This window comes from Dromiciops gliroides, chromosome 2 (assembly GCF_019393635.1).
Source record: "Dromiciops gliroides isolate mDroGli1 chromosome 2, mDroGli1.pri, whole genome shotgun sequence".
NCBI lineage: Eukaryota > Metazoa > Chordata > Mammalia > Microbiotheria > Microbiotheriidae > Dromiciops > Dromiciops gliroides.
This window is the reverse complement of record NC_057862.1, coordinates 610,733,458-610,752,512: the sequence shown is the minus strand read 5'-3', so window position 1 is coordinate 610,752,512 and position 19,055 is coordinate 610,733,458. Positions and strand designations below refer to the sequence as shown.

The 19,055-nt window shown below is 36.4% G+C and overlaps 1 protein-coding gene across 7 annotated transcripts in view; it reads left to right on the top strand.

The window, feature by feature from the left end:
* Positions 1 to 19,055, top strand: part of EML4 (EMAP like 4) — a 167,047-nt gene that overhangs the window by 109,577 nt on the left and 38,415 nt on the right. For all 7 annotated transcript variants that reach the window (XM_043984396.1, XM_043984399.1, XM_043984398.1 and 4 more), the window contains 3 exons: positions 5,422 to 5,556; positions 5,679 to 5,814; positions 17,814 to 17,965. In XM_043984396.1, coding sequence (XP_043840331.1) covers positions 5,422 to 5,556; positions 5,679 to 5,814; positions 17,814 to 17,965 — 423 coding nt within the window. The remainder of the gene's footprint in view (positions 1 to 5,421; positions 5,557 to 5,678; positions 5,815 to 17,813; positions 17,966 to 19,055) is intronic.

Sequence of the window (19,055 nt, the reverse complement as noted above, 5' to 3'; positions counted from 1 at the left end):
GAACTGGGTGTAGAGTTCAGTTAGTTTTAAAAAACAAAGGCAGGAAGAATAAAGTACAAACTAGAAATTCACATGCCTGGCATGGTGGCAAACACCAGTAATCCTTACTACTAGCAGAGACTAAAGCTGGTGAATCGCTGAGTTCAGGTTTCTGAGCTGCAGGAAAGCTAAAGCTAATCCAGTATGCATATTTTCTGACCCCAGTATAGTGAGCCACCAGGAGGTCACCAGACTGCCTATGGCAGGAAAATCAGGTCAGAAAAACAAAGCCAAGTTAAGGCTTCATTATTAGTGTTCTGTCCCAGTTCTTGGAAAAGGATGGATTCGTATATTTAGGAAATAGTAAATTGAGGCCATACCCACAAAACGAGTTACTTTTAAATGGAAATAATTTTGCAGAAGGTTTTGTACATTGTTTTCCATTCAAAATAGACGTGTTTGGGGGCATCATTTTTTTTCTTCGTTCTTTATTTTTAAAGACTAGGTCTTTTTATCTCACCTTAGGCTGGAAGTACAGGGGCTGTTTAGGGCATAGGAGTTTTGATCTGTTAGCTCCCTGCTCCCAGGGATTCACCATATTAATGCCAAATTGTGGGTGCCCAAATGGCTTAGCTCTCTGCAGCTCAGAACTTGAGATCTGCTCCACTGGCTTCAGCTTCCCCAGCAGCAGGGATTACAGGTATAAGACATCACAACTATATTCCTATGCATTTTTCCCATTCAAAATAAGCCAGCTTTGGAGGGGGAGAAAGTATAGCCTTTGTTTGATGAATACAATGATGAGTTTATATTATTCACTCTTCATTAGAGCCAGAAATAGCCATTCATTCCCTAGAGTTTTCGAAGAGATTCAGAATTAACAAGGTAATTGAAAAATGCATAAGACATTTTCATTGCTTTTGAATATTGTTCTCATGGTCTTCCTCAGATTCTTTCTCTACTTCATATATATCCTGTTCCTTGTAAGTTTCAGAATGATGCTCTACAATTTCGAAAATTGATTTTATTTTGTGTTTTTCTCTTCTTTTATGAATGGAATATCTTTTGGAAGAAATGGAAGTTTTGATTATACTTAACCACCAAAGTTAATTAAAGCATGGGAAAAACAAGAAGCTTTAAAAACAAAACTATCTGTAGATTATCTCTTCTAGCTTTCATTTAGTTTAAATGATATACTGAGTATTAAATCATAAGGAAAGCTTTTACTAGGATGTATAAACTTTGAGGCTTTGCACTCAAAACAATCTTCTCTTCATACTGGTAATGGGATTGCCTATCTTTAATGTGTTTTCTCTGTATGTATTTTTTAAACTTTTTTAAATTAAAAGATTAATTTCTATCTTAAAAGCTTCTATTAAAGATGATTTCATTTTGCAGACCCCCCCCTCCAAATTACAGCTTGGCCGTACTTTATTTTCACTAACACATCCAGGGGTGGGATAGAGAAGAGGATGTACTAGAAGAGTATTTGTAATTGTGTAGCTCTTTTTTGACATGCTGAGTCACCAAGCTCAATAACTTTTGCTTTCCCTTGGGCTGTATTGTTTGGCTATAACCAAAGACATTTTGCTGTAGTTCAGGTCAAAAGGAAGGAGAGTTGTACCATTTTATGCCCACTCAGTATTAGCATAATATTAGACTATGTTTATCTTGGTTACCAGATTGAGCAGGATAGCACCCACGGACTAGGAGATGCAAAGCAGACTGAATTAGTTTTAACCATATTTTCACATTGATGACAAATTTTGACTTAACCTTGAAAATCTGGCCAGAAATGTTCAACTGCATAGTGCTACTCAGGGTGTTGTACACATTAGATTATTTCACAATGAAGAAAGACAAGCACACTTGCTGTCGAACCAAACATAATAGAAAGAAGCTTGTATAAAATGTCCCTATGTAATCAGATAAGAAACTATGAAAATCAGAAGTGGTAGATGTACCTTGAGTCAGTTTGCCTTTTGAAGAGACACCAAATGGGTCCTATAGCAAAGATAATTGACTTAACAGTCAGTACCACAAATAGCCAACCATCAAGATGAAAATTTGGTAGAAGTCAGAGAATCTAGTCCTTTTGAGGGTGATGGAAGGGGGAGGAAGTGTTGAGCCAAGAGGTGGGCATTTGGTAGATCTGTGCTCTAACTCTATCAAGCAACAAAGAATCTGAATCTAAGGATCACTTTTGGGGAAAAAAAATCTTTGGGTTCGTTTTTGGTTCTGTCAGCTTAGAACGTTGTACATTAGGTTATCAGTCATTATTGAATTAGTTTAAGAGACTGGTTTTTTTGCTGAGTAGTCACAGGGGAAATTTTATTTAAGGGGGAGAAATGATTCCTTTAGGAACTTAGAAACAAAAATTTCCATTTTGAGGGAAAACAGGTTCACATTGGATTTTAGGGTTCATGATTTGTTTGAAGACATTGGGGGGGTGATACTTATTTTTTACATTTCTTTTTTTTTTACATTTCTTTTACATCTCTAAAGTCATGTTCATAATATAGAAATACAAAAATATATTCTGTGTAACTTTTCTAATAAAATTATTTTGTTTGACAAATTTAATATACAGTAATATAAATACTTCATTTAACTCAGTTTTTCTATTATATACTTAGAACTTTGGGAAATCTAGCATTGCAGTTTTTATCAATTCGAAGTATGTAAAGTATTAAACAGAGGAAGCCATCCTTGTTTTTATAAAATTAAGTTTTAAGGGTCCTTCTTGGCCCTGCCTGAGAATGGGTAGTGAAGGAACTATCAGTTGGCAGGAATGGTTCAGCTTTGGAGGGGAGGAGGTGTAAAGAAAAGAAGCTTATTGATTAGGTCAATAAGTTTATTCAGAAGTCAGCAAATGGGTCTTACACTAAATCCTATTCAGGGTGCAAAATCCACCAGCATTTACCAGGAAAATGCCTAGAACAAAATCAAAGATCCAAGATTGTTCTGCCTTTAGAACTGTGATTTCCTGAAGATATAGCTAAAAGAAAAGCCTTTTTGAACTATCATCAAGGCAGGAGCTGTAGCTTCACACTCTTCCCTACCTGGACATGCAGCAATTGCTCAGGCATTTGAAAATGGACACTGTCAAGTAGATATAAAACCATTCGTTTTCTCAGAAAAGAGCTGAGGGAAAAACCACAAATCTTGCTAAATGTAACCATTTATGTGGACACATATTCTTATCTCTCACCATCAACAGTTCTGGTGTTTAATTTTAAATCAGAAAACTAACATAATAGTGTGCAAAGCAATGGATCAGGTGTCAGGAAAACCCAGGTTGAAGTCCTGGCTCTGCTATTTACAAAAGTATTCATATTTGAATTAAGAATAACAGCTTAGGGGGCAGCTAGGTGGTGCAGTGGATAAAGCACCAGCCCCGGATTCAGGAGGACTTAAGTTCAAATCTGGCTTCAGACACTTGACACTAGCTGTGTGACCCTAGGCAAGTCACTTAACCCCCATTGTCCCACCAAAAAAAAAAAAACCCCAAGAATAATAGCTCACATTTTTGTAGCTTTTTAGGGTTTATGAAATCATTTCCTTGCAACAACCCAGTGAGATAGGTGGTATCACTGTTACTCTCTCTATTTTAGGTACCCAAGTTAAGTGATTTGCCTATCACAAAATATATGAATCGGTACTAACTTCAGAAGCCATTTAATTCAACCACTCTCCCCTACAGCAGAGGTATCAAATACACAACCTCTCAAACTCCAGAGTGCTGCCTAAATCAAAGATTACATTAGCTGTTTTGTCTGCCACATCACACTGACTTATGTTGAGCTTGTAATTCACTCCAAAACCAGTCTTATTCCCATAAAGTACCCTCTAGCTATGTATGCCTCCTCCACCCCACACTGATATAATGGATTCTTGAATCCTTGTATAAGACTTTACACATTTAAGCCTACTAAATTGAAATAGTAACATGGCCTAGTGGGAAAAGTGCTACATTTGGAATCAGAGGACCTGGTGTCAATTCTGGCTCTGCCACTCATTCCCTATGTGACCTCAGTCAGGTCATTTTGCTTCTTTGTTCCTCAGGGGTTTTTTGAGGAGGTTTCACTAAATAACCTCAGAAGTCCTGTCCAGCTCTAAATCTATGACCTCATAAATTAATCTAATTTAGATATGGCCTAATATTCTAGGCTTTGGGGAAAGTGTACGGCTCCTTCACAGAAGGCAGTGGAAAGGCAAGTGTGACTAGAACTCCATAGAACACCATGAGTAAAAGATGTCTTCAAAGAAGACAAGATGGGCTGGTCAGGGATGGTAGGTAGACAGCCAGTGATTTACCATTGCCCTCATAATGTCAGAAGAGAAGAAGGCTTTAAGCAATTTGGGGGATCTTTTTGTAGCCTGCTTATGGAAGGACAATGGCAAGAGTCACACAAGATAGGCAGTAGATGGATTACAGTCTTATTGCAGAAAGCTTCTGAATTTATAAGATCATAACTCTACTTGGGTATTTAAATAAACTAATATTAGAGCAGAATTTTTTAAATCTGACATTTGTTCAATGTTTAGAGTTTAGTTGAATTCATAGTCTTTAATTATAAATATAAAATAATGCAAATGTCAAAATAAGTTCTCTATGAAGCAGTGATATATAGCACAAAATAAGAATGCCAGGAAAATTAGTGTATTATCTATTCTGGCTCTATTGTAGTATGACGTTCCATTTATATTTTTGTCCTTGTTCATTTTCTTCCTCTGAACCCTTGAAAAATAGACTAAATACTTCAGATCCCTCTGAAACTCATTACTGTTAATAAACTCAAAAAAAGGATTGCATGGTTCAACATGTTAACAGGCGGGGGATTCTTTGTTCTAATTTTGACTCCATCACAGATTCCAACTTCCAACTCTAAAACTCTTCAACTTTTTCTCATTATTCTGTGCCCTGAGTTGTTTGGTTTGGTTTCATTTTTGTTTTGTTTTTTAACAAGTAGGGTGACATGCATTTTTTTTTCTATTTTATAGAAACAAATTCCCAGCCCTTTGAAAGCCTAGTAAAGTGATAGGAATATATGTCAATCTTTAGATCAGCATCATCCTCACCAAAGAAGGCACTGAGAAAATAGTGGTGCCCTTAAAAAAGCAGTAATGCGTGTTACTCTTGTATTTGAGAGTTTTACTTTTCTGCTTTTTATGAGCGGAAAAGAGCCAGATATTATGATTTTATATAATCTTTAGAAATCCCTTTAGAGGAATTAATAACCAAGTGGCAATATTTAAACTTTTTATGTTAAACATTTTATTTTTCATTCCCCACCAAAATAATAATAATCCACACTTTGGGATAGAAAAATGTCTTTCTTGAACTTTTCATAATTTTGGATTCTACATAGTAGATATAATTATTAACTTAGTCACCAGAGGGTATATATCTTATATAGTTTTGTCATTTTGTTTCCACAGACTACAAATGAAGTTGTTCTGGCTGTAGAATTCCATCCAACAGATGCAAATACAATAATAACATGTGGCAAATCTCATATCTTTTTTTGGACCTGGAGTGGAAATTCACTAACAAGAAAACAAGGAATTTTTGGAGTAAGGAACAGAATATTATTATTTAATTTTAAAAATACAAATGTAATAAGTTGAATTAGACAAAAGTACATAGATCACACAACATAGGAAATTTTCAAAATTCTCTCATTGTTTCATTGCAGAAATATGAAAAACCCAAATTTGTCCAGTGCTTAGCTTTCTTGGGGAATGGAGATGTTCTTACAGGAGACTCAGGTGGAATCATTCTTATTTGGAACAAAACTACTGTAGAGCCCACACCTGGGAAAGGACCTAAAGGTATAGTGTTCTTTTATATCATAATTACTGCTTATTTTTTTTATATTGTATGATTGCTACTTTGTTTCTTATGGTCTTATGTAGATTATATGAGGTGGAGAGGCAACGGGATAGTATAAGAAGCAGCCCCAAGATACAGTGTTATTTTTTTCTTTGAGGATTCCCTAATAACTTTTGGCTTTCCTAAGAAATATATTTTTTCTAAATATAATTCATGCTATGCCACAAATATTTGATGGCTTTCTTTGCACATAGCTTTGATTTAAATGTAGTGATTGATTTTTTTTTTTTTAAAGCATGAGGTCAGCTTAGGCAAGAGAAATTTGGGTTGTAATACCAGTACCAACACTAACGCTAAGTGAGTGATCATGGGAAAATTGCTTGACATCCCAAAATGTCATTGGCCTCATCTGTAAAATGAGATAATGTGTGTAAATCAATTTTAAACCTTAAAGTTCTATATAGATGTCAGCTGTTATTATTAAGACAGTCCCCAAAGAATTTAAAATCTAGCTGAGGAAATAAAACACATATGAAAAGTTAACTAATACAAGGCAATATAATGAATGTTTCAGGAATGATACAGACTACGGATACTGTAGCACTTCAGAAGAGGGGGAGATTATCATGGGCTGTTCTGGAACTAGGCAAATCTCCAACCCACTATAATTTGAGGGCAGATAGGATGTGTTGAATTCTGGACACATTTATCACAGAAATATGATTCTAAATGATTCAAGTCATTGAATAGTTATGAAATGCCTATTATATGTGAGGTCCTATGCTAAATGTCAGGACTGGCAATACAAAAATGAAATCATTCCTGCCCTCAAATTCTACTAGGGAAAATTGAATACATATACAGATAAGTGTAATAAAAGGGAAAAGGAGAGATCCAGACAATATTCTTGAGGGAAAGAACAGTAGCTGGAGGGAGAGGAAAGCTGAGTAAATTAGTTGGTACCTGAGTCAATCCTTAAAGAAATTCTGTAAGGGGAAAATGAGAAATTGAGTTCATAAGAGATAACTAACGAATGCATAGGACAGTAGATACTTATAGAATCTGAAGAAATAATAGCCTATTTTATCTGGCACTTTAAGGGAAATAATGTGAAATGGGCCATGAAAAGTATGTTGTAACCAGATAGTCAATAATTTTGTTGGGTTCTCTGGAAACCTGATCACTCTGGAAAACATTACTTGTAATTCAAAATATATTTTCCCAAAGCAGCAACTTATGTAAAAAAAAATTGTCAGGGGGCCCAAAATCTGAAAGTTGACAACTGCTTGTTCTTGAAAGACATTGTGTATTTAGGGGGAAAAGCACATGGGCCTTGGATTTGGGGAGACATAGTTTCATATCTTAGCTATGAACATTTAGTAATCATATGACCATGGGCAAGTCCTGAGCTTCAGTTTCCTCCCTTATAAGATGGTTATAGTGATAATATATAAATATGAATAATTGTGGTTGTTGGAATAAAATGGTTTTCTTTTGATTTTATAATTCAGACTTTTCACTAAAACAAAATAGTCTTTATAGAATCCAGAACAAGCTGAAGCTATGCACCTTAGTAAGACTAGGTCTGACATCTATGACACAGAAGCCTAAACCTTTGCAAGATGCAGGAATAGCAGGTGCCCAGTGGAAGCTTTGTCACTCATTATCCAGGTTCAGGTCACAGATCTAGGGCTGATGGAAGAGGAGACCTCCTAGATCTTTGCCTAGGAGTAGCAGTCCAGAGTAAGGAGCAGATGTGGGTACTGAGATCCTGTGTACTAATGAAGAAGTAAGTTCACAAGCAAGCAGCAGCCGTGCGGCTCAGACCCCAGGAGTGGAATAGGGTCTCAGTTCTAGTTTCTTGCCTAATCTGAAGCCTTCAGAGAATTAACCAGGTCAGGGATCCCAGAGCAAAAGAAAGCATACAGTTCTGTTCTTCTGAACCAGCTGAGCTTTCCAACTTGCTGGTAGTGGCCAATTCTAGCAATAGTCCAATGTGCTTAGACCCAGGATAGGAACTTGCAGATCTTAGCCAAGATTGGACAATTATCAGACTTTGTCCTGGATTTTAAGAGTTAAATGAAATGAGAGCCCAAGAGGAAAAAATTGGAAAAGAAATGAGAGCTGTGGAAGAAGGGAATTAACAGCTTGGCACAAGAATTACAAAATTGCCTGAGCAACAAACTCCTTGGAAATCAGAATGGGATAGAAACTGATGGCTCGACAAGATAACAAGAAATGTTAAAACAAAATCAAAAGACTAAAAACAAGACATTTAAGTTATCTTGTAGTAAAAACCACTGACCTAGGAAACAGAGCAGAGAGAATCTTGGTTTTTTATAACCTTTTTTTTAAAAAAAGGAATTTTTGGACCAAAGCCATAACCAAAAAGAGAGCTTAGATAGCATATTTCATAAATTAAGAAAACTACCCAGATCTCTTAGAACCAGAGGGCAAATATGAAGAATCTACTAGTCACCTTCTGAAAGAAACCGCTAAATGAAAACTCCTAGGAATATCATAGCCAAAATCCAGAGCTTCTGGATCAGAGAAAAATGCAGCAACCAGCCAGAAAGAAAGACTTCAAACACCCAAATAGCCACAGGCTTACAATCAAGAACAACATCTAGAAAAACTTGAGTATAATTCCATAGGGAGAAAAATGGACCTTTCTTGAAATAGAGACCTTCCAAGAATTCCTGATCAAAAGACTAGAGCTGCATAGAAATTCTGAAGTACAAACACAAGACTTGAGAGAAGTATAAAAAGAAAAACGTGAATGAACTGTCATAAGGGACTAAGCAAGGATGAATTGCTTACATTCCAATATTAGAAGATGATAAATGACCCCCTTCTGAACCATGACATCATCAGAATGAATTGTTGCTGTCTGTAATGTGGCTAAAATTCCAGTTATACTGTCTAAAAATCTAATGAGTGGTCGCCAATAAATTAGAAGCTTTAGCAAGAGTTTAGACTTTTAAGCATTTATTAAGGAGCATAAGAATTTGGTGAGGAGCGAAAAAGAGGCCTATCTATCTATCTCAGGGAGTCAGCATTTTTGCTCCACTACCCACGAGGTCCTGGTGAAAGAGAGAAAGCCTCGCCCCTTCTTTGTCCCACAAGCCTCCTGTCTAAACCGGAAACATCAAACGTCACTTCCTGATGCCAAGGAACTGACCTTCCAAGCCACATGGCTTGCCCTCAGATGCCTTTTCCTCATGGCGGAGCTTTCCTACAGTATCTCTCCAGCAGGGGGCATCACTCCAATTGTCACAAGGGGTCATAGGAGTCTAATTAGAGTGTTACTGTTATGTCTTGATTTTGAAAGTGGAATGGAAATAAAAAGCAAAAGGAATACACTATCTGGGGTTACAGGGAAGGAAAGGAAAATAATTTTAGGGGAAATTATTTCACATATTCTATAGACTAGTAGAAATACATATATAAACAGTAAGGAAGGGTTTGGGGATGGTGGATGACATTTGAACCTTACTCTCATCTAAAATAGCAAAAGAAGAAATAATGTACATACAGTCTGGGTATAGAAATATGTTTTACTCAGAAAGGAAACAGGAGGGAAAGAGAAAGATTAGAAGAAGGGTAAATTAAGGAAGGGATTTGTCCTGATCAAAACAAACTTTAAGGTTATACAAAAATATTTATAGCTCTTATTTTACATTTATTTGATATTTTAATTTTTTCCCAATTACATGTAAAAACAATTCTTAACATTTGTTTTTTTAAATTTTGAGTTCCAAATTCTCCCCTTCCCTCCCTCCCCTCTCAAGAAGGCAAGCAATGTGATAAAGGTTATACATATGCAGTCATGCAAAACATTTCCATATTAGTCATGTTGTGAAAGAAAACACAAAGAAAAATAAAGTTTAAAAAGTATGCTCTGATCTGCAGTCAGACTCCATCAGTTCTTTCTCTGGAGAGTGATAGCATTTTTCATCTTAAGTCCTTCAGAATTATCTTGAATCATTATATTGTTGAAATTTGCTGAGTCATTGACAATTGATCTTTGCTGTTACCAGGTAGAATGTTCTGGTTCTGCTCATTTCACTTTTCATTAATCCTGCTCATCATTTCTTATAGTATGATAGTATTCCATCATAATCATGTACCACAATTTATTCAGCCATTCCCCAGTTGATGGGCATCACTTCAGTTTCCAATTCTTTGCCGCTACAAAAAAAGCTGCTACAAATGTTTTTGTATAAATAGATCCTTTTCCTTTTTATTTCTTATCTCTTTAGGATTCAGACCTAATAGTGGTATTGGTCCGTCAAAGGGTATGCACAGCTTTATTACCATTTGGGCGTAGTACCAAATTGGTCTCCAGAATGATTGAATCAATTCACAACTCCACAACGTGTACCAGTGTCTCACTTTTCCCACATTCCCTCAAACATTTGTCATTTTTCTTTTCTGTCATATTAGCCAACCTGATAGGTGTGTAGTAGTACATCAGAAGTGTTTTAATTTTCATCTCTGTAATGATTTAGAGTATTTTTTCATGTGACTATAGCTAGCTTTGATTATTTCATCTGAAAACTGCCTGTTCATATCCTTTAATCATATATCAATTGGGGAATGGCTTTTTTATAAATTTGACTAAGTTCTCTACATAGCTGAAAAAATGAGACCTTTACCAAGAAATTTCTTGTAAAAATTTTTAAAATTATGATTATTAACTCTATTTCCCTGCATCTGATTTTCCCTATTTATCCTTCTCTCTCCTTTCACCTTGTCCATTCTCAAAAGTGTTTTGCTTCTTACTAGCACCTCCCTCAATCCACCCTCCCTTTTATCAGTGGCACCCCCTTCTCTTGCTCTCTTCCCTTCCTACTTCCCTGTAAGATAAAATAGATTTCAATACCCAACTGAATATGTTTGTGCCAATTCCAATGAGAGTTAAGGATCAGGTGATGTTCACTTCCTGCAGTCTTTTCCTTTGCTGTAATAGGTCTTTTGTACCTCTTCCTGTGAGATAATTTACCCCATTCCACCTCTCCCTTTCCTCTTCTTCCAGTGCGTTCCTCTTTCTCACCCCTTAATATTGTTTGTGTTTTCAAAATTATCAGTCATCCCATCAAAGTTAACTTATACTTGCACCCTTCTAACTACCCTAAGAGTTACAAGTATCATCTTCCCATGTAGGGATGTAACAGTATAACCTTACTGAATCCTTTTCCTGTTTACCTTTTTATGCTTCTCTTGAGTTTTGTATTTGGAAGTTGAATTTTCTGTTTAGCTCTTGTCTCTTCATCAGGAATGCTAGAAAGTCCTATATTTCATTGAATGTCGGTTTTTTTCCTCTTAAGGATTATGCTCAGTTTCACTGGGTAGATGATTCTCGGTTGTAATCCTAACTCCTTTGCCTTCTGGAACATCATATTCCAAGACTTCTGATCCTTTAATGTAGAAGCTGCTAACTCCTGTATAATTCTGACTGTGGCTTCTTGATATTTGAATTGTTTCTTTCTGACTATTTGCAATATTTTCTCCTTGACCTGGGAGCACTGGAATTCAGCTAGAATATTCCTGAGAGTTTTCTTTTGGGGATCTCTTTCAAGAGGTGATTACTGGATTCTTTCAATTTCTATTTTACTCACCGGTTCCAGGACATCAGGGTAGTTTTCATTTATAATTTCTTGAATATGTTGTCCAGACTCTTTTTTTGATAATGGTTTTCAGGTAGTCCAATAATTCTTAAATTATCTCTCCTGTTTGTTTCTGTTTTCTAAGTAAGTTGTATTTCCAATGAGATATTTCACATTTTTTTTCTTTTTTTTTTCATTCTTTTGATTTTGTTTGATTGATTATTGATCTTTCATGGATTCATTAGCCTCCACTTGTCCAGTTTTAATTTTTAAGGAATTATTTTCTTCAATTACCTTTTTTATATCTTTTTCCATTTTTTGTGCTTTCTTTATTCCAAGTTCGACTCTTTTTTCGTGATTCTCTTGCATCACTTTAATTTCTTTGCCCAATTTTTCTTCTACCTCTCTTATTTTATTTTAAAAATGTATACTATTTGAGTTCTTCTGGAAGTTTTGGGGGTTTTGGGGGGGGGCACCTGAGACCAATTCACATTTTGCTTTGAGGCTTTGCATGTCAGCATTTTGACATTATTGTGTTCTTTGGAGTTTGTGTTTTTATCTTCTCTCTTGCCATAATTTTCCAGCCTATTTCTTGGTTCTTAAAGGTGAGCTCTGTGCCTAGAATACAGCTTCTAGCTCTGGGGTCTTCAGGACTGACTGTTGGTCTGCTGCACCATGGCCCCCAAGCCTGACTGCTCACCTGCTGCGTCAGGGTCTCCAAGCCTGGCCACTAGCCTGCTGTGCCAGGGACTGTAGGCCTCACAGCTGGCCAGCTGTACTGCTGCACCAGCAGCCATAGGGCTTCCAATGCTGACCTGTGCTAGAGCTGGGGGCTTCTTGCTGGCTTGCCTAGATGCCACCTGTACTGGGCTGTGTTCCCCTTTCACCAAAATGAGACAGACCTTTCCTGTAGTCTTTCCAAGTTTTCTTGGGCTGGAAAACTGTTTCACCCCATATTTTTGTGTGTTCTGCTATTCTGCAGTTTGTTTTGAGTTATTATTAAAGTTGTTTGGAGGGGAATTGGGAGAGCTTAGACAAGTCCCTGCCTTTTCTCCACCACCTTGGCTCCCTGTTCCATAAAATAATCTTTTTAACTAAATGTACATTTGGCATGCAGGCTCCATAGCCAGCCCATTGGAGTCACACTCTTTAAAGTTGATTTTGAATGCTTGGCAGTTTAGCTTGAGAAAGGACCTCAGCATCCAGTACTTTAACTTGCCAGGTAATCTTCAAAATCTTCCTAAGACAATTTAAATGCAAGCATTTCAGTTTCCTGACACAGCACTGGTAGACGGTCCAGGTTTCAAAGGCATACAACAATGAAGTCAACACAGTGTCTCTATAGACCTTCATTTTGACATGCAGCCTAATACCTCTTCTTTCTCACACTTTCTTTTGGAGCTTTCCAAACACTGAACATGCACAGCAGCCACACCCCAGGAAAACCATTTTGACAGATGAACTAAACCAGGTTGAGCCTCAGACCCATCAGTGAGTTAGGGAGGTGTCTACCCCAAATATGTGAAGACTTCCCCCTGCAAAATGGGTGAGAGCAGTTTGTTCCAATGGGCCCTGAAGGTGTGGCAGAAGCAGGTGCTGTGGAGGCCACAGAACTTGGTCAGACACTGAAGACACCAAAGTCATCCAGGAAGAAGATCAGGAGACAGGGAAAGGCTAATTAAAGAGTTAGGAGTATGGCATCATAGAAGCAAAAGGATAGAGTATCCCAAAGGAGACATACAAAAATGACATACTGCAGAGACATCAAAAAGGAAGAGGACTGAAAAAAACCCTTGGATTCAGAGATTAGAAGGTCACTTTGGTGACTTTTAGAAAGCAGTTTCAATAGAATGGTTGGAGCAGAAGCCTGTTGCAAGTAGTTAAAGTGAAAGTGGATTACAAGTAAGCTACAGAAATAATATTAGTGTCATTTAATAGTGTCAAATAATAACATCACTTATATAAACAATTTAAGGTTTACAACCATTTGCATTACCAGTATTATTTAATTTTGTCCTCACGACAACCCTGGAATTATATTATAATTATCACCTTTTAGTAGATTAAGAAACTGAGGCAGACAGAGGTTAAGCGACTTCCCCCGGATCACACAACAAGTAGGTGTCTGAGGCTGTATTTTAATCCAGCTCTTAATGATTCCAGGTCTAACACTACCCACACTAACAATCTCACGTCTAAGGGTTTCAAACATACTACTTTTCAGAAAATCTGCTTTACCTTTGTACCTGTTACATTCAGTTGAACCTTGTTATACGCAATGTGAACAGGAATTCCATGAGAATATATTAAAATGATAGTAAGTTTGAAGTTATGTATCATTATGTGCTGCAAGTTTTCAGTATGAAAAGAAACTTAATTTATCCTATTTTGCTCTAAAGTTTCCCCATCCTGTGGTATTTTGTATTTCTGGTCCAGCACTAATACATTTAATTAATATATTTCAGTCTCAAAAGTATCCCAAGGATGAATTAATTTGGGAAGTGTTAGACTAAGGAAGCACCAGTATAAATCTGGTGTCTAAGCATGATTGCCAAACGTGGCAGAAATGTAAAAGTCACCCTCTCAGCCAGATAGGCCTTACAAAAAAGTCCTGCAAATACATTTTATTGACAGTTGTGGTTAGTGTGTGTTTCTTGGAAACTTTTGTTTGAATTAGATATTCAGTTAAATAAAAAGAAGGCATTGAAGTTATGCTTCCACAGATTGGTGCAATTAAGCCAGAAGGCATAGTAGCCTTTAAATTCAAGAATAATTATTTTTCTTGGCAATCACTTTAGACATGATTTGGTTTAAACTAGTATGCCAATAATAATATAGCCATGCAAAAAAAAACTTTGGCTATAGCCAAAGAAAACCTCATTTGTAAATGAGTTTTATATGTAAATACTATCTAAAAGGAAACAGTATAGATTTGAGTTTAAACTTGAAGTATAGAGATTCTTTTAATTATATTAATGTTAGATCATTTAGGAAATTTATTGGAAAAATCCACTGGAATGTAAGTTTATATAAAGTCTGTTCATGTTTAGCCAACTTTAAGTCTACCATTAGAATATAATATTCTACCATATTAGGGCATAAGTGTCTAAGAAGTCTTTTGCTTTTGATTGTAAGCCTGTATTTAGGAAAGAAGGGGGGAAGATTTTGATGGAAATCAACAAACTATGCCTTTATATTTTGTGATTGTTTAATTAACATAAATTATCTTAGTTTTAATAGTTAATATATTTACTCTTTAATAGAAGTTGTCTGTTTTCTGACTTCTTTTTTTCTGTGTGATCAAGAAAAGCAAAGCAAGTCCTTTGCCCTGTTGAATGCTTACTGAAACTCATAGATGTCTATATAGCAGAGAACACAATTAATTTATTGTTAAAATGTCTCGTATTTTCAGGTGATATATGCTGAAGTCAGCTATTGAGATTAATGTTCTGAATAGATAGCTTGTTCGATTTCTACTCTGTTCTTTGGATTTGGGCAACTCTCTTCATTTCTTCTTGTCCAGTTACAGTCACCAATGAAATAGTTATAGATGCACCATCTTGTTGGACCACATTTGTAAATTAGGCAAAGAAATTATTGTGTTTGTAGCTAAATTTTTTTAGGATACTGTTAAGTAAGCAGTCCCCAAAATCTTTTTTAACTATTTGTCAGGATCTTCTCTCCTTTTCTGTAGAAAATGTATTCAATAAACATTAACTCTTGAAACTAGAAATGACCTTAGTCCAACATTGAGTACAACTCACTCCTTTTACAGATGGGAAAAAACAAAAAACAAAAAAACCAAGGCCCCAAAAAAAGTGACTTCTAGCTTCAGGTCACTCAGCTAATTAATATGAGATCTGGAACTGAAAGCCTACTCTTTGCACTCCCTATCCAGTGTTCCTCCCTCAATTCTGCCTCCTGGTTGATTTTCTTCTCTTAACTGTCCAAAAAAATATCCTACCTTCAGAGCCCTAAAAACCAAGTGCACAAACTGATTAAACACAAACACATAATTCAAGATCTAAGGACTACAGTTTTATTCCTGTCTGCCCACTTAGAAAAGGGTCACAAGGCACCTAAGTAGCATAATGGTTAGAGCTGACCCTGGAGTCAAGAGGACCTGAGTTCAAATGTGGCCTCAGATACTTACTTGCTGTGTGACCCTGGGCAAGTAAAACCTTCAAGTGTTTGTAGAGAAGTAGAAAGCTAATCATCCTACTTGGATTAAATGCTATTATTAAAAATCTCTCTAGCACCATACTAGGCTAAATCCTATGTCACATATGAGCCTTATAATGGTACAAGCATTAGTCTTATCAGAAGATTTGTTCTACCCCTAGCTCTCACAAACCAGGTATACAAACTTACACAAGGTGTTTAACTCCTCAATATTGTACTTTCCCTCCCTATTTGTAAAATGAAAACAGTATTGGTTGTTATAAAGATCAATTGAGGAAATTATAAGAAGTATAACTAAAACAAAATGCCAAAAAATAGATTTCCTTGTAGGTTTTGAAAAGTCTTACTGCTTATAGTCCTGCTGTTTACTATTTTTTGACTACAAAAAATTTTTTTTCAACTGTGTGGTTACTTTATAGTGATTACATATCAAAGCACTTTTAAAAGTTGAAAACACTATACCCAGGGATAGTTAAACTTTTATTGAATGTCTGCTATGTACTTAGAACTCCACTAGATTGGGACATACAAGGAAAGAATGTGTGGCAGAGTGGAGAAAGCATTGGGCTGTATTGCTATGGCACAAATACCAAAGATTACAAACACATGGAGATTTTGTTGGGGGTTTTTGTTGTTGTTGTTGTTGGCACATACTTTGCTAGAAATTATTTTCTAAGGCTTTGAGAAATGGAAATTAAATAGCTAATATCTAGCTTCTCTGTAACTTAAATGTGAAGAACTGTTTTGTTTTTTTCTTTTTGGGAGGGTAGAGTGGGAGGAGAGGCAAATGGGGTTAAGTGACTTGCCCTAGGTCACACAGCTAGTAAGTGTCAGAGGCCACATTTGAACTTAGGTCCTCCTCTATTTACGTCCCTGCCTAGCTACCCCTGAAGAACTTTTCTTAATCTAGTAAGGGAAAGGAGTTGATATGCATAACTTCATTCCCACTCATTTCTTCCTTTAAGCTCTCTGGTCAGGTTTCAAATGTAAGGGCAATAGGGATTTTAATAGGGACATAATGAAGGAAGGATAACTGCTTCTTGGCAGGAAAAATAGGGCTGTGGAGAACTCAACAGGCTTCTTCATCATATTGGAAACCTCAGCATCAAAAACTGAGAATTTTATCAACTGAAGCTTGGTTAAAGAGGAAACAGTCTCGTCGACTTTCATCTTGCACCCCAAGGACAATGAGACTTTTCCATCTGATTTGCAACTGAAACTTTCCATATGTGTTGCCTTCCCCATTGGAATATGAGCTCCTCGAGAGCAGGGACTGTCTTTTCTTTTCTCTCTGTATCCCCAGGGCTTAGAATGAGGCTGTTCATGCAGTAAGTGCTTAACTTAAAAGACTTTTTAAAAAAATACATTCATCACCTTTTGCGATGTAAGCAGCGTACAATTTAATATTTTTATTTTAAAGAATAAGTCGACAGAGACCATTAAAATATTTATTGTTCAGGATTACTCATTGTAAAAAATAGACCAGAAAATCATTCCTCCTAGAAGCCATCTATCAGAACATATAAATAGATGTAGCATAGAACTCTTTATTGGGATTGAACCTACATTACTTTGCCAAATCTCATTTTGCTTATTACATTAACTGACCCAGGAGGTAATTTGTCTCAGTAATTTAAGTGAAAGAATTAATGAATCAGTGATCAAGTCTTAGAAGCTTATTATGTTCCAGCTGCTTTGCTAAGTGCTGAGTATACAAATAAAAAAGAACAATACAATCCTTGCCGACAAGAAGCTTGCATTCTAATGGGGGACAACAACACATAAAAAGACTGAGAAAATAGTGGGAGGGAGGTTACCCACATGGTTTGAAAGGTACTGGGAAGTACTTTTGAGGCCTTGTTCTGCACAAAATAAGATGAAAGCTTACCTATCAAAGCCCAGGCACCTGGAGGCAGAGTGAGATTATTAAGATGGCAGATAGTTTTTTAAAACATGTTGAAATAGAAGGGCTCTTGACAAATTTTAAGTGTTTAACACTTATTAATGTTAACACTTGGATTTCTTTTTTAAATAAATTAGAATACATCTTTAATATCCTCTCTCTTAATTTTGGTTTTCTGATTTGTTGAATCACCTCAGTATCTTTATTTGTTATTCTGCATGTTTCCACTCCTGATATTGCTCTGTAATTCTAAAGACTTTGATGAAAAAATGTAATAGCCAATGTTTTTTCCTCCCCATCTTAGGTGTGTATCAAATAACCAAACAAATCAAAGCTCATGATGGCAGTGTTTTCACACTTTGTCAGATGAGGAATGGGATGCTACTAACTGGAGGAGGGAAAGACAGAAAAGTAATTTTGTGGGATCATGACCTAAGCCCTGAAAGAGAAATAGAGGTAAGAGGGGAGACTTTGATTCTAAATACAAAAATATCAGCCCATCTCGGACTCTGAAATAGCCTGTTCCAGGTAAAGATGGGGCAGCTAGGTGTTGCCATAGTGCACAGAGCACCAGGCCTGGAGTCAGCAAGACTCATCTTCCTGAAGTCAAATCTGGCCTCCAACACTTACTAGCTGTGTGACCCTGGACAAGTCACTTAACCCTGTTTGCCTCAGTTTCCTCATCTGTAAAATGAGCTGGAGAAGGGAATGAAAAACCACTCCTGTATCTTTGTCAAGAAAATCCCAAATGGGGTCACAAAGAATCAAACACAACTGAAAAACAACTGAACAACAACACAGGTAAAGATTAGCACTTACATACTGTTTTGATACTTGGCTTGCCTTCTGTGCTCTACCCCTCTCCCTCCCTTCCTTCCTTCCTATTTTTTTCTCTTTCCGTCATTCACTCTAAACATGGGAAGTAACATGTCAGAATAATGATTTTATCATTTACAGTTACCTTTCTTAGAACAGGGGTGGTGGCAAGTAGAAAAGCCCTTTGTTCTTAAAAATGAATGGTTTGGAGCAGAAGATTTGTCCTATACACCCATCAGTCAACAAGCATTTATTATCAAATGCCAAAGTTATTAACCTGTTATTTTCTAAGTACTGTAGTTTAGGTACAAAACTTTAAATGGTTCTCTCAATCTTCCAGGTCTTGAAGCAGGTCTTGAAGTAGTAGACAGAGCCCTGGATTTGTAGTCAGACATGAATCTGCTACAGCTCATCCAATTACTTATATGTGTGGCCTTGGGCAAAGCACTTCAACCTCTATGAACTCCAGAGTCCTTTTCTGCAAAATGGATAATATAATACCTATACTAGCTGACTCACAAAATAGTTGTGAGCATAATATTGTATAAAGTACTGTGTACATGTGAGCTGCTATGATTTAACTAAATTAAGTGGGATTGATTTAATAGTTTCTCTAGGAGATATGGCAATATCTATAATTGTAAGCTAGATTTAATATAGGTTTCAGAGTACAAGAGAATAAAGGGGTTATTAGAATAGTCCATTTCTCATGGGACCTTTGCTTTTAAGT